The sequence below is a fragment of the Dasypus novemcinctus genome, chromosome 9 (assembly GCF_030445035.2).
Source record: "Dasypus novemcinctus isolate mDasNov1 chromosome 9, mDasNov1.1.hap2, whole genome shotgun sequence".
NCBI classification, from domain to species: Eukaryota; Metazoa; Chordata; class Mammalia; order Cingulata; family Dasypodidae; genus Dasypus; species Dasypus novemcinctus.
The window spans coordinates 94,993,581-95,008,999 of NC_080681.1; the positions used below are offsets into that span (position 1 = coordinate 94,993,581).

The following is a 15,419-nucleotide window of genomic DNA, read 5'->3' on the forward strand; positions in this document are numbered from 1 at the left end:
CATCATCTATTAAATGGGGATAATAATAGTACCTAACTCATGAGTTCTTATGAGGAATTATTAGGCAATGCATGTAAAGTACTGTAGTAGCCTCTGGAGCAAAGGAAGCTTCCCAACATATGTTAGCTATCGTTAGGGACTAGTGAAGCAGTCAGATTCACGCCCACATAACCTTGTCCAAGATGACAGTCTTTCTTCACCTTCCTACTTGAAACTTCCCCTGCTCTTCCAGGCCTCCTGTACCAGCTCCCCAGGCAGACCAGGAGGCCCAGAGAGAGAAGGGTTTTGCCCACCGCCATGTGTGGAGTCACTGGCAAAGATGGGCCTGCATTTTAGGGCTTCAGATTCCACTGCCACATCCCATGCCACCTCTCCTCAGACTTTCATGCCCTGGACTGGGGGTTTTCTGTGAGGAGTGGTAAGTTCTTGCCCATCTCTGGGTCTCCAGAGCCCAGGGCAGAGAAGGTACCTGGGAAGTAACAGAGTCAGGGTGTTCAGACGCCTGTCCCCACTTGCAAGTCACCCACAGATGGGAACAGGGATGTGCCTCCTCACTGGAGACTGAGATAGACTCGCGCTAGCTTCCCGGGGTGATAGTACGGGCCTGCTGCCAGGAGAATGGCGCTGCAAAACCGGTTTAAGGGGGGGGATTGGGCTTCTAAAGAGGAGGACCGTCCACGCCTTGCTCCCAGCCGGTAGAGCCAGAGTTGCTGGGACCAGCCCCTCCACGGAGGCTGGCCTCTTCCCCAACCCCAGCTAGCCACTGCTTCCGCGGCTTCAGGAGAAGCCTCGCCTCTTCTCCGCAGCCGCTGGGCATCCTCGCTCCTGTTCCACCAGTTCTCAGACCAAGACCCCGCACTCCCGCGCTCGGCTTAGTCTCAGAAGCCCCTCCTCCGCACTTGGCCCAGCCGGGAGACGTCTGCTTCCCTTTCACCCCCCAGTTGGGGTGCAAGGACTCGTTCCGACCCCCTCGAGTCGGGAGCTCTCAGTCGTCGGTGCAGCGGGGCGGACCGGCCGGGCTTTGGGGAGACCCCCAAGTGCGGGAAGGAGGTGTGCCCGGGGCCCTGAAGCCTTCCAGACCCTCTCAGTGTAAACGGCCTCGAGTTTGTGTCAACATCCGAGGCCGGAGCCTGGCGGCGGCTGGGGACGGCTCCGTCTACTGGACGGAAAGAGGGGAGGATGGGGAACGGAGGGGTCCATGGGTTAGGCAGAGGGATCCTTTTGGGGGAGAACCGCGAGGCCTGTTAGGGGTCCTTAGGAAATAAGGATGGCTTGTCTGGGGAGGGATCGGAACTAGGGGCTTAGGGGCGGCTGTAGGGAGCCACGACGAGCGCGGAGCCAGTGGAGGATGGGTGCTGCGACTCCGCACTGAGCTCTGCGCCCACCCACTCTCTGTGCTCCAAGGCGCGAGGGGAGCGGATGTGAAGGAGGGACGCGAAGGCGTGGGCTGCTAGACCGTCTCATCGCTTCCCCCCCCCCCCCCCCACCCAGCTACTCGGCAGCTTCTTGTCGGCCCCCTCCACCAATTTCGGGGGGGATTTGGGCGGGGGGCTCACCTTGTGACTCATCCCCTCTTCCACCCCCAGCCCTACTGGGCCCCAGGAAGGGAAGCCTTAGAGACTCGGCTGTGGCTCTCCCGTTCCCATAGCAACGGTGCGGTTGTTGCTGCGAATCCCTTTCCATCGCCGACACTTTTCACCCTAGACCGGGGCCGGGGTCTGAGCCTCAGGGTGGGAGTGCAGATAGGGCCACAGTCCTCCCCCTCTTCCCGACTCCGGGAAGGTCAGCGCCGCGGGCGGGGCGCGCCGCTCCAGCCGGGCCTGCCGGGCCACCCCATCCCCACCTGAACGCCGCCTGTCACTCCGCGCCGGCGGAGCCAATCAACGCCCAACATGCTCGGGATGAGGCGGGAATTATGCAAATCGTGTCGCCTCCGAGAGGCACATAGTGATACAAGAGCTGGGAGGCGGCTCCGGCGCGGACCGAGGAGAGCCCGGCCGCCAGCCCGCCAGCCGGTGTCCGTCCGCGCGGCCCGCCGAGGCTCCGAGCCACCCCGCGACCCCGCGAGCGGCCTCAGGTAATGCGGGCGGGGCGGGACCTCGCAGGCGCCCCCCGGGCGGACGCCCTTGCCCCCTCCTCCCCATTCCAGCCCTCATCTCCCTGGCCCCCGGTTCCGCCTTATCGGCTGGGGACTCCCCACCTCCGTCCAGACCCCGCGGGCCCCGGGGAGCGGGGCGGAGCCACTCCTTCCCCCCAGCTCAGGTGGGAATGACCATTTCTCTGGCTCCCAACACACACAACACACGCACCTGGAGGTGTGGTGTCGCTGGTGCGAGGGGAGGCACCGATCACCCGCCCTCCTGTTGCCTTTGGAGCTGTGTAGTCTGCCCAGCCCCATGGCAACCTCCTGCCCCCACAGATAGCCCTCACCACCCAGCACTTCACGCCATGAGGCCCCCGTCCCCAAAGACAGTCTCCCCCTCACGGAGGGCCCACTCCCACCCCTCAAGCTGGCAGAGCTCAGGCCATACCTGAGAGAGGGAAGGAGGCCCCACCCAGAGTTTCTTTACTCACAGACACACTCTTTTAACAGCATGGCCTTCCTGTGGCCCCAGTGCAGGGAAAAGGCCCCATGTTTGGCTTCTTTCATCCTGGATGATGGATGAACCAGGGACCCTCCCCAGCCCCCAGCAGACCATCCATACCTTGCCAGTCACTGCTGCCAAGGCGCCAGCCTCCAAACCTCCTCCATTCCCCTGGCCTCTCACAGCTGAAGCACAAACCCTTTCCTTCTACCTCTCTAATGTCTTTCAAAGCTGTGCTCCCTGTGCCCTCCTTGAACCCAGTCCCTCCCTCTCTCTTCCAACACCCTGCTGCCAAAGCTCCATATGATCTTTGTTGTTCTTTTGCCTAAAGTCGTCTGAACCTGGAGGGCAGAAGAGCTGGGTTCAAGTCTTGCCTTTGCCCCAAGTTGCCATTTGACTTTGGCCAAGTTACTTCCCTCTTGGATCCTCTGGGAAGTGGGAGAAGGGGGCAGGACAGGGAGTGGAGTGGATGAGATGATCTTTACCAGCCTTCAAACACTGACATGCCCTGGTCTGTGACTGATTTTGGGAAAGCAGGACCCTTTCACTCTTTCCCTGAACCATGAGGACAATTCCAAGAGGAGCCCTGGGGAACTTCAGTCCTCACCAAAAGAACATTGCTTCTATCCCAGGCCTGGATCCAAGTCATCTCCTCCCACACATTCCCCAGGCCCTTTCCAGTATGAGTCCCTCCTACATCAACCCACTCTGGTATGGACAGCCCCAAGATTGGGCTGGTCAACAGGGCTCACCCTTTGTTTAGCATCCCCTGGGTTCTCATTAAAAAGGAGATGGAGAAGTCCTGTCCAGTTTTATCCCAAAGACCTGGCTGCTGCTTCTGCTATTGCAGCTGCTTGGAGAAGAGCAAGGGAAAGAGAGGAAAAAGCAAAAAATCTCCTGACCAGGGAGCTGTTGTCACCATGGCAACCACCTCAGCACCAGCTCCTCTGAAGCTAGTGAGGGTGTGGGATTATTGCCTTCCTCAGTCCCTCCCACCCTTTCTGCCATCTCCCCATTCTAAGCCCAGAACCCTGAGCTCTGCCCTCTGGAAGAAGCCTCTGAGCAGAGAGGGGACAGTGGCTCTGTGTATGGGGCAATGCCAGCTCCTTCACAGCTGGGCACAGCCCTAGAGGTAAGCAGAAGAGCCTGCCCATGTTCAGCAAAACCACAGCTCCAACAGAAAATGCCTCCGGCTGGCTTCTGGCCTTCACTTTGCTACTGATAAACTCTGGCTGACCTTGGGTGAACCCTTTCCTTCCCGGTGTCTGGGTTCCCTTGTCTCAGAACTGGGTGCAATGGTAGCATACAATAAATGAAACAGCCCAACATAAGTTCCAAGTAGGAAGAAGAGGGTTTTGCCCTTCTAACGTTGTCCACCAAAAGACATTCACTGAACATTACTGTGTTCCAGGCACTGGCTTTAGGTCTCTGAAGGTTGGTTCTGTTGAGCCACAGAGGGCAGAGCTGGAACCAGTGTGGGAAGCTACACGGAACCATGGGAAAAGGGTTCTTCTCACTGTCCAAGTTGCTCAAAGGTGGGCTGTGGGGAGGGGATAAGCTCCTCACTTATCCTGGAGAACTTTTTCTGACTCAGGCAAGGGTTTAATGCAAAGCCCTCTCCCAATTGGCTCCACCCTAGGAGAGGGTCAGAGAGCTCTGAAGCCTACATGCTGGTAGGGGCTGGACTCCATGGCCTCACATGGTCTGTCCATGTCCAGATGCCGAGCCCATGCTGCTGACTGTCTACTGTCCAGGCTGGAAGAGGCTGGTTATAAGGAAGTGGGCTTCAGCCAGACCCTTACTTCAGCACAAAAGAGAAGATAGGGCATTAGAGGAGAGGAAAGCAGATAAGCAAATAGGTGAGGTAGAGCCCACCCATGAGAAGTCTAGCTTGAAAGGAATGTGGGGTTGTTGAGAACAGTGGAAGGTGAGGCACCTTGAGGCCAGATGCTAGAGGATCCTGGAGTTTGAGGGGACCTGTGGGCTTGGCCACCTCTAGTGTATACTGGACTTCTGTACAAAACTGGGAAAGGCATTCCCTTGGTGCAGAGGAATCAGAAGAAAGACATTCCCTGTGGGGCAATTGCATGGGTACATACATGACTTGGCGAACAGAGCCCTAACTGGATTTCAGTCTCCTTGGCTGACCATGGGGAGAGAGAAGACATAAAGAAGGTTCCAGGATCACTTCAAAAGAAGAAACGACAAGACTTGGTAGCAAGTTGGACCTAGGGGACAGGGAGAGAAAAAACAGAAAGTTACTGAGGGTAACTAAGGTGGAGTTGCCTCCCCTGGGAGAAGTGAGTCAAGGAAGGAACAATGGAGAGAGAAGGACCAGCAAAGATTAGCAGTGAGTCTGATCATAGATGTCAGAGGTGCTGATATGCCCCCCCATGGGTGGATATTTCCTCCGTGTCAAAGACCCGGCCTGGAGCTCAGACAGTATGGTCCCACTGAGGCCAACAGGGAGAACAGAGCTGTGGTTTTCCAGGAGGCAGGTGGGGGTGGGGAAGGTCTGTGTTGGACAATAGTAGCCATGATTTGGAGAGGGTGGTCCAGGCAGGAGGCATGTTTTCATCCTGGGTGCTCACCTATCCTTCCACTGCCCTGCTGCATAACCCTGAGCCAGTTTCCTCCTGTCTCTGGGCTTCAGTTTCCACTCAGATAAGGCGGTTGATCTTACAGGGTTTGACAAACTTCGACCTTTTGAGGATCTAAAAGCAGTAGAGGGAGTGAAGAGAAATAAAGGAAGAAGCACAGTTCTCAGTGGGTCCATAGTGGGGTAAATGGGGCAGGGAGCAAGTGAAGCCCCAGGAGCTAGAGAATTGTGGAAGAAACAGCACGGGGCAGGGAGGAGAAAAGGGGCAGAAGGTGAGACCCACACAGACCCATGACACACACACAGACGTGCGCACTGACAGATTTGCAGTCTCATACTTGACACCCTCCCACACACAGACCAGCTCCTCACACAGATACACAGGCACATGCCATAGGAGACAGTGAGGAGGCACTTGGCCTCCTTGCAGGAGACTCCTTAGCCTTGGGTTTCTCCAGCTTCCTGGACTATACCCTGAGCCTTAGGTATCCTTCAGACTTAAGGAGGGGCCAACTAGGGGAGGAGTCCACGGGTGTTCCAGAAGCAGCCTTTGCTCTGGCCCCAGTGCAGCTTCCTAGAGATGACAACCTCTCCTCCTGGCTTCTCCTGTGTGCACAGAGGATTCCTCATCCTCTGATGGTGGTAGATACGGGAGGATGTCCTTGTTCCCTCTACTCCTCCATCTTCCTCACAGCCCAGTGGAGGAATCAGAGGCCCAGTGGTATTCTGTAACTGCTTGAGGTAATCCAGAGAAGGTGGGGAGCATGGAAAAGACCATCCTCAGGTCTGGCTGCTTAGGGCACTCCAAGCAGTAAGGATCAGTTGCTGAACTGGCATGGGGTAGACTATGGAAGGGGAATTCCTCTGCCAATCCAAAGGCTTCCTTTTCCAAAGCATCTTGAAGGACAAGCTACCCTGGGGTGGGGGGCCTGGCGCCCTTCCAAAGAGACTCTAGATAAGCCAGAGGCACCTCCCAGGTGAGTCCTGGGGAATCCAGGACTCTGAAAGAACATGGAGGAACAGGGGGGTTCACCCAGTCTTCAGGTGGGGTCTCACTTTGGCCAGGCTTCCTGGGTGTGGGTGGGGGTGGGGCCTGCACTACCCTCTGCAAACACTTCCCCTGGCACAGGCCACTTGAGGGGCTCATGTTCCAGCTGGGGACTGACTTCGTTCTCCCCAAGATCTCAGCAACAGGATCTGTCCATCCTCCACCAACTCAGACCCAAATCTGGGCATCTGCCTCAACTCCTCTGTCCCTCTCACCCTCATATCCAATCAGCCACAAAGTCCTACGGATGACATTTCCTAACATCTCTCGGTCCACCCACATCTCTGCACACTCCTACCCTAGCGGCATCATCTCTCACCTGTGCAGAGGCCCAACCTCAGGTCATCCTGCACACTGAGACCAAAGGAAAAATTCTAAAGCCTAACTTCTATGGATCTCCAGCACCTACTTCAGGGCCTGACATATTATAAGCCGTCAGGAAGTGCTGGTGGAGTGAATGCTGTTTTCCTAGTCCCTGCTATAGTCACTTCCAAGAGCTTCTGTCCCCAGTGGGTACAGTCCAAACTCCTTGGCATGGATGGAAGGCCCTCTACAAGCAGCCATCTACCTCTGAGACTCGATTATGAGTTTCTGAAGGCTGGCTCATGTCTGTTTTTCCTCCATCACAGAGGAGGCTAGCACACAGTCATCCTCAATAAAGGCTCAGGGGATGAATGAACTAATGAAAAGCAGAATGTAATCAGGGTCGTCAGTGCTGCAAGCTAAGGATTTCTGTTTGTACCGGGGAAGGAGGGAGAGAAGCTTCCTGCTGGGGAGGCTCTGGAAGGCCTTGGGAAGAACTTGGGAGATGGTGCCAGAGGGACGCAGAGTAGCCTGCCTCGGGCTCCCGGTGGGAAAGGGGCCTGCGGTGGTATTTGGGGCTGAGTGTGGAAAGCCCCGAATAGCCAGAAGGGTTAAGACTTGATTCTTCTGAGTGGGGCGCTAGGGGAGGGGCGGGGCTTGCTGGGAGGGGCGGCCTTTGCTGTGGGGGAGGCAGGAGCTCCTTTGGAAAGGGTGTGTGGTGGAGGATGGGCCCGGCTGTGGAAGGTGGGGCTTGTTGGGGAGGGGGGTGGCAGGAGGGGGAGCTACTATGGAAGGTGGGGCTTGCCCTGGGAAAGGGGCGTGAGGGGAGAAGACCCAGCGGTGGAGAGAGGCGACCCTGTGCCCGGGGGCCTTGGGGTCCCGCTGCAGTGAGGCGAGGGCCCAGTGCTGCACCAAGTCGAGTGCCTCTTCTCCCCCAGGCCCCGCCATGGGGAAGACCAACAGCAAGCTGGCCCCGGAGGTGCTGGAGGACCTGGTTCAGAACACGGAGTTCAGCGAGCAGGAGCTGAAGCAGTGGTACAAGGGCTTCCTCAAGGACTGCCCCAGCGGCATCCTCAACCTGGAGGAGTTCCAGCAGCTCTACATCAAGGTGCGCGGCGGGGCGGGGCGCCCGGGGCGGGGCCGGGGGCGGGACGCGGCCAACCCCGCTGCGCGTCCCCGCCGCAGTTCTTCCCCTACGGCGACGCGTCCAAGTTCGCGCAGCACGCTTTCCGCACCTTCGACAAGAACGGCGACGGCACCATCGACTTCCGGGAGTTCATCTGCGCGCTTTCGGTCACGTCCCGCGGCAGCTTCGAGCAGAAACTCAACTGGGCCTTTGAAATGTACGACCTGGACGGCGACGGGCGCATCACGCGCCTCGAGATGCTGGAGATCATCGAGGTGGGCTGGGGCAGACCTGAGAGGCCTGGGTGGGCTGGGCCGGGCCCTACCCTGCCACCTACCTTTACAGCCCCAACACCCCCCCCCCCGCCCCCCCGGCCTAGAGGAGCATCGTGGGGGCGTCATTCAGGCCCTTACTCAACAACCCTATGGGGTCGGTCCTTTAGAAACCCATTTTACAGGCAAGAAAACTGTAGCCAGTAGTGGTTCACAATCCAAATCCAGGGAGTCCGGTTTCAGAGTCTGAGTTCTCAATTCAGTCATTCTTCAACAAATATGTATTGAATGCCACGCACTGTTCAAAGTTCCTCCTTTCACTGGACTTTCTTTCTAGTGAGAAAATTGAAAGGGAAAAAAAAAAGCTATGCTATGTCAGGCGTTAAGTGCTTTGAAGAAGACAAGCGAAGCAAAAGCAAAGGTAGGAGATAGAAATTGGTGGAGGAAATGCTATTTTATATACAGTGAGATGTGAGAAGCGACCTGAAGGAAGAGAGGGAGCCTGGGGGAAGAACACTGCGAGGGAGCAATGGCTGCAAAGGCTCTGGGGCTGGACTGAGCTTGTGTTGATCAAGGAGGGGTCAGGAGGCCAGGGCGATGGGAGAGAAGTGTGTGAGGGGTCGGTGGTCTGGCAAGCAGCCAGGAGCCCTTCCCTTTGCTCCTCCAAGGCTGGGGTAGAGGCTTTGCCTTTATTCTGAGAGAGATGGGAAGCTGTTAGAGGGTCCTCTCTATTCTCTGGTCCGTGTGGAGAATCGACTATGGCAGGGCATGAGGGTCAGAGAATGGCAGAAGCAGTCATCCAGTCAAGAGCTGATGGAGACTGCAGTTGAGAAGGAGTAGTAGGAGTGGTAGGAAGTAGTTGGCTAATTCGAAAAACTAGGGCTGGCAGATTTGCTGAAGGATTGGATGTGGGTGTGAGAGAAGGAGGGGAGTCAAGAATGACATCAAGATGATTGCCCGAAACCACTTGAAGAATAGTGTTGCCATTTACTGAGACAGGAACCTCTGGGGGAGGAGCAGGTTGGGGATGAGGAGGTAGGGTTTAGATATGTTGAGTTTGAGATGCTCATCAAGTATCCAGTCTTAATGACCATACTTCAGCTTCCAGTATCCTCACCATCCCCCAGGATGTCCACCCCCAGATCCCCTTCATTCATCCCCAGTCCTCCCAGCCTCTTGTGGATGCTCACACCTCCCTCCTCACCACCCCCCCCCCAGGCTATCTACAAGATGGTGGGCACCGTGATCATGATGCGCATGAACCAGGATGGGCTCACACCCCAGCAGCGTGTGGACAAGATCTTCAAGAAGATGGACCAGGATAAGGATGACCAGATTACACTGGAAGAGTTCAAGGAAGCAGCCAAGAGTGACCCATCGATTGTGCTGCTGCTGCAGTGTGACATGCAGAAGTAGAGGCTGGTGAGGGGCAGGGCCACCGCCCAACCTGACGACCTCTCTGGTTGGCCCTTCCCCAGGGGGAGGGGCACTCCAGCCTCACTCCCTGGCCCCCCACCCCTCTGCTCCATGCCCTTCCTTCCCTCAGTCAAGATCCTTGAGGGACCACCTCACCCTGCAAAAGAGACAGGTCCTCAGGTATCCTGTAGTCTAGCCACGCCCCCAGCCTGGGCCCAGAACCAGCATCCACTGGGCAAAGGGGAGTTGGCTTTGGCCCGAAGAGGCAGGGTTAAGGAAGTGGGCTGGGGTCCTGTTTTGAAATTCTGTTGATTCCTGGGATTACGCTTTATAGGATATTGTCCCACAGGCCCCAGTCAAAGGTCTGAATTGGATCTATCCTTTACTGAGAACCCAGATCCCTTAGAGGTGGTCTCTTTCCTGTCCCTCAACTCTCCCTGGCTCCTCTGGCCCTAGCTTTGGGGTGTTTATTCAGTCCTTTGTTCGGCTAACATATTGACCAGCTGTTCTGTGCCAGGCGCCTCTAGGTGCTAAGAATATGGTGGTTTACAAGTCACATTCCATACCCTCTTCAAGCTCATAGGGTAGTGAGGCAATTTTATGTGGTCACGCTCTCAGAGGGGAATGTTGAGCACAGCTGAGCAGGGGGTGCAGTAAGGCTGGTTAGTTTGAGAGGAGCTATTCAATTTTCCAGCTCAGCTCTGCACAAAGCTTCAGAAGGATGGAATGGAAAGCGTTTGAAAGTTTAGGAGTCATGTGAGTAGGGAACAGTGGAAGTTTAGAGAAAAGTTGAAATTTATGAGTACTTATTTTTTCAGTACCCTTTAAAAGAGCTGAAGTCATTTTATTAGTTTAAGGTGTTAAAATGTAGTCTATATGACTTGGTTTCTTATAAAATGATTAAGTGAATATAGATAATGCTAATTTTTAAGAAACAAAGAGCTGAGGAAAAAGGGGGGAAATACCAACAGACTTACCAGATAATACTTTTTCCATTTTTTCTTATCAGTCCCAAGCTGTTGCAATCAGCAGTTTTCGCTGCTTCTGTGGCTTTCTTTTTCACTTTTTTAGTTCAACGAGTAACTCTATTATGTGCCTAGTATGGTTGAATACCAACTTCAGAGATAGAAAAACCAAGGTTTGCTGAGAGTGAGACAAGTGTATTTCCTACTTGTCAGTAGTTCAGTTCCAACCTTGGTCTAGTTTCAAGGATGGGCTCGTTCTTTCACTGCCACAGACGCAAAAAGAGCTGCAAGAAGAGGCCCACCGGCCACTGGAAGGAACCTCTTTTTAAGCTCCCAGGATGCGTTTATGAACCAAATGCCTAAAGTTGTGCTGGATGTGCTCCATATGAAAGGCTTTTTCTTACCCCAAACCCTAAATCTACCAAGTAATTCATCATCTTCCAAGTGCAACTGGCTTTGCTTTCCAATGTCTCCTTTTCCGATTTAGGATCCCTGAGCTATACAGCTGCATGCTTTGACTGCCAGAAAAATTAATCTTGCTTCTTCATCAAGTCTTTCACTGTATTTTCTCCTGTACTTGTGATCAAAAATTTGTTTTGATGTGTAGTGATAGTTGATTTCCTCTTGAACTGCTGGTGAAAACAGTCTAGTACATAGGTGCTGTCAGCCGGGCAGGAGTGGGGGATAATTGCTGAGTTGGCAAGGGAGTGGGGTTGCATCTGCTGGAAAGAGATGCAGCATGCCCCTCATTTTTGGGTCCTCACCTCTCTGCCTTTCTGTGGGTGGAAATTCTTAGAGATAGTGACCTTTGGCCCCAGTCTCTATTGGATCTTCCTTCTTGCTGCCGTTGGAGGTAGATGCTCCTGACCATGCAGGGCCACTGGATTGCTGCCCTCTCTCTATTCTTCTACCACATGGTAAGGCTGGGAAAGTCACATCCTCAGGCAGTAGCTTGCAGCTATTTATCCAGTGATGCCTCAAAGGATGTTCCATTCCTATCAGGAGCTCGCCGTCAGGTGTGTCTATTGCTGGAAGTTGGCATCATAAACTCAACAGATGCTCAACGGCCTGGCTCAGTTAGCTGAAATGTCTGGTTCATCCACCTGAAAGTCCTGGTAGATAGCTTTTCAGAGTGGGATTTTCCCCCTCAAATGTTGGCTCTAACCTATCTTACATTTGCACAGAACTTCATGGCTGTCTAAGGCTTGCCCTCCACTCCTTCTCATTCTGTCCTCACAGCCCAAGACAATAGGAATGTTCATTCCCGTTTTCCAGACTTGGAAGCTGAGGCTCAGAGATAGAGGGTCCCTTGTGCAAGGTCTCACTGTCCAGGTGATGGCACAGTGCCCAGATTTGAACCCAAAGCTCTAAAAGAGTTTTTTCTCTTCAGAGTGTCTTCCCTATTCATTTCTCTGACTTCAAGTTGTGCAGAGGTTGACTGTAGGGCATGCTAAGGTGGGTTTTGTCTTTTACCAGCTTCCTACTAAGAAGCTTCTGAGGCTTTGATCTTCCAAAAAGAAATAGGAGCTTGGTCAAAGTACTCACGTTTTCTGATTTCTACTTCTGGGTAGCTCTGCTTATAGGCCAGTGCTGGACCGTTAGACATCTGACTCATATCCCTAGAAGCATCTTGCATTGTCTTTATCACCAACTTCCTCCTTAAGAGAACTACTTTTGTTTTTTCCAGGCTGGTTGACAAGTCCTACCCATGAGACATGTTTGATCACTCCAAGCTTCTGGACATATAACCATGGGTGATATTTGCTGATCAGACCAAGGACTTTCAGACAGCCTAGCAATGTGAACACATAATACCAGACCAGCAACTTGGACCACCATCTTGCTGATGGGAGGACCCACAAATGGGCTAGATCTTGCTCCCACATGATTCTGGGTTTCCCAGGGACTGCATCCTCAGGTGCCCCTGTGGTAGAGCACTAGCCCTGCTTGGGGAAGTAGGCAGGCCTCCCATATCAACGCTGGCTGAAAGAGACTTGCCACAAAGCACAAGGTTAGCAGGGATCTAAGTATGACTTGTATAGACACAAAAATACACAGGCACAGCTGATACAGCCAAACTCACCCTTAAAGTTCTCATCATCTTACTGCATAACTCTGAATTACAACATCTCATAATCTGCTGCTCACTCTATTCTGTCTTCTTTAATCCTTTTTGGCTGATTGATGAGCCCCTGCTTCCTTATCTCTAAAAATCATCAGCAAGGGTGACTTCAGATGGCCATTCTAGCCCTTTGCCCTGTGAGCTTTAGTCAGGGTTATAAAATTTACCTTTGAATCAAAAGTTTTTTAAAAAAAGGAATTGCATAAGCAAAGGCACTAAATCTGTTCTTTCCTGACAATGACAGAGTCCCTAGAGGTAGAAATTCATCCTGCTGCAGGTAGAGAGGGGCAAGTTTGGGGGAGTACAGAGAGAGGAAAAGAAAGAATGAAAATAAGCTGGGATTTCTAGGCAGGGCAGTAAACTGACATTTTAAGTATTTTTACACAAAAATGTATTAAATCAACAAAATCTGAAGATCCACCCTGGGTGGGGCTTTGTGCTGACTTTGGAGGTCACTTTGGGGGCAAGAATACATTTCTTACATATTCATCATTCTTGAAAAAAAAATTCAAATCTGGCAATTGAAAAGTCCCAGAAAAAGAGGGGACTTTCTGAAAGTTTTGGGTTGGATTTCACTTTTGTCAAAGTGTGGAGACAGGATGGGCCTCCCCAGGTGTGTGGCTGTCCTTGTGTGTGGAGGTGGTCCAGCCCAGAGCGTCTAAGCAGCAGGAGCAAGGAGGCCTGGGGAAGCAGAGGGCACAGGTGGCAGAAGGAGGTACCTCAACTCACTATGGGTCCTCCAGTCTAGAGCAGTTGCCCCGGCGCAGCCCCTGTTCCCTCCATGTGTGCTGCGCCTGTCTGTCCCTGCAGTGACCGTCCTCACTGTCTGACTCTGTGCTGTGTGGTTTTTAACTTTTTTTCACTGACAACGAATAAAAAGTGTGACTGTGCTGAGGGCTCTTACTTTTCCCTGAGCTGAGAGGGGGCTGGGGAGAGGGGAAAGGGAAAGAAGAGGGCTGGGGGAAGCTTACACAGTGGGTGCTCCTCAGGAACCTCCTTCGGCCTGAAGTTTTTGTTCTAGCAAGGACTTTGTGGTTACAAGGAACTGAGATCCACTTTAGCTAGTTCAAAGAAAGTAGGGAACAGATTCCAAGGAAATCTAAAGATGGAAAATCAAGAATGGCAGGGTCTTGAGAGAGCGGGAAGTGGCTCTGGGCCTCTCCTCATCTCTGGGCCTCACGGGCTCTCATCTCCTAGGCAATATTTGCTCTTGTGCTCTTCTTGGTTTCTCTTCAAACTGGCTCTCTCTGCAGACCACTGTTTTATTCAGGGCTCTCCAGGGAAACAGAACCAAGAGAAGATATATATATATATGTATTCTTAATGTAAATATTATGAGATTTATTGTAGGAACTGGTTTACACAACCATGGGGATGGGCAAGTCCAAATTCCTTAGAGTAGGCTGCAGTCTGGGAACTCTGATGCTTTCTGATGAATTCCCTAGGAGAAGCTGGCTGGCTGGCGGAAGAAGAGATGGAAATTCTCCCTTCTTACTGCTGAAGTCATCAGTTCTCCTTTTAAAGCCTTCACCTGATTGGATGAGACTTTTCTTATCATTGAAGGTAATCTCCTTAGTTGATTATAGATGAAACCAATTTATGGATTAAATCTACAAAATGTCCTCACAGTAATAATCAGGCCAGGGCTTGCTTGACCAAACAACTGGACACCATAACCTAGCCAATATGACATATGAACTTAACCATCACTGTCCACCCCTTATCAGCTTGGCACCCATACACATCTCCTTCAATCATACTTAATCTCTAAATAAAAACAATAGTAGTCATAGTTTCACCTAACAATACTCACTTGTCCTGCATACAACTGGAAATGCACTAACTCTTTTCCTAGAAGAGTGTGCAAGTCCTTGAGTGATATTCACTCTTGAACTTGATTTCCTATAACTTGAATGCTGTGACATAAAGGGAGTACCACTTATGTTCTATGATAAGGGGATAAGGAAGAAAACAAAGATATTTGCTTTATGTATATATATACAAACATATCCATAACAAAACAAAGAAATTACTCATAACAATTACAGTCCTCATTTCTGTAACTGATCATGTGGTTGTAGCTTGTATTTATAGCTATCTCTTCCACAACCCGTTCCATATTCCCTTTACCCTCAGCAAGCACCTCAGCTGACTATGCTTCTTTGCCTGGTGGTATGACTCAAACCTTTGTTCCTGATATTTCTGGGCCTGCCTGGCTTGGGTTTTTGCAGTTTTCCATTGACTTTAATCAAAGGGCATGGTAATACTAAGAGATGCCGGGCTGCCAAAACAAATACCATGCAATGGATTGGCTTAAACAATGGGAATTTGTTGGCTCACAGTTTTGAGGCTAAAAGTCCAAAATCAAGTCATCGAGGCAATGCTTTCTCCCAGAGGACTGTGGTATTCTGGAATTGGCTGCCAGCAATTCTTGGTCCTTGGCTTCTCTGTCACATGGCAATGCACACAGTGGCTCTCTTGGCTTCGCCTTACTCTTCCCAGTTCTGTTGACTTTCAGCTCCTAACTCCTCCCTCTGGCTTTCTCTATGTGTGTCTGAATTTCATTTATTATAAAGGACTCCAGTAATAGGATTAAGATCCATTTGGATTGAGCTGGGCCACACCTTAACTGAAGTAACCTCATCAAAAAGTCTTAGTTAGGATGGGTTCACAGCCACAGGAACCAGTTTTTCTGGGGTATATAGCTCCAAGCCACCACACCCACCCTACACAAAGTGGCTGCATCCCTAAGTCTGTATCAAGACCCACCAGCAACTGACAACTCTACTCTGTGTTTCTTAGTTCCAGCTTTCAAACAAAAGAATCTGATTGGTATAGCTTAGCTTTTGGCCAGACCCCTTGAGTCAAGTATCCCTCCTTGGTCAAATCATCTGTGACCAGACTGAACTCTGCTTGCGGGCAGAGCAGTTCCCTCAAAAGCGACCAAATGACTGCAGGCACTGGGTCATAGTTTCTCCTTCTG

General features: G+C 52.2%; 1 protein-coding gene across 1 annotated transcript; it reads left to right on the forward strand.

Annotated features, from left to right (window-relative positions):
- Window positions 1-1,687: 1,687 nt before the first annotated feature.
- HPCAL4 (hippocalcin like 4) lies at window positions 1,688-13,326 on the forward strand. Its single transcript, XM_058303829.2, has 4 exons — window positions 1,688-2,077; window positions 7,474-7,643; window positions 7,721-7,936; window positions 9,152-13,326. Exons 2-4 carry the CDS (start codon window positions 7,482-7,484, stop codon window positions 9,347-9,349), a joined length of 576 nt encoding a protein of 191 aa, XP_058159812.1. The 5' UTR covers window positions 1,688-2,077; window positions 7,474-7,481; the 3' UTR covers window positions 9,350-13,326.
- The last annotated feature ends 2,093 nt before the right edge of the window (window positions 13,327-15,419 follow it).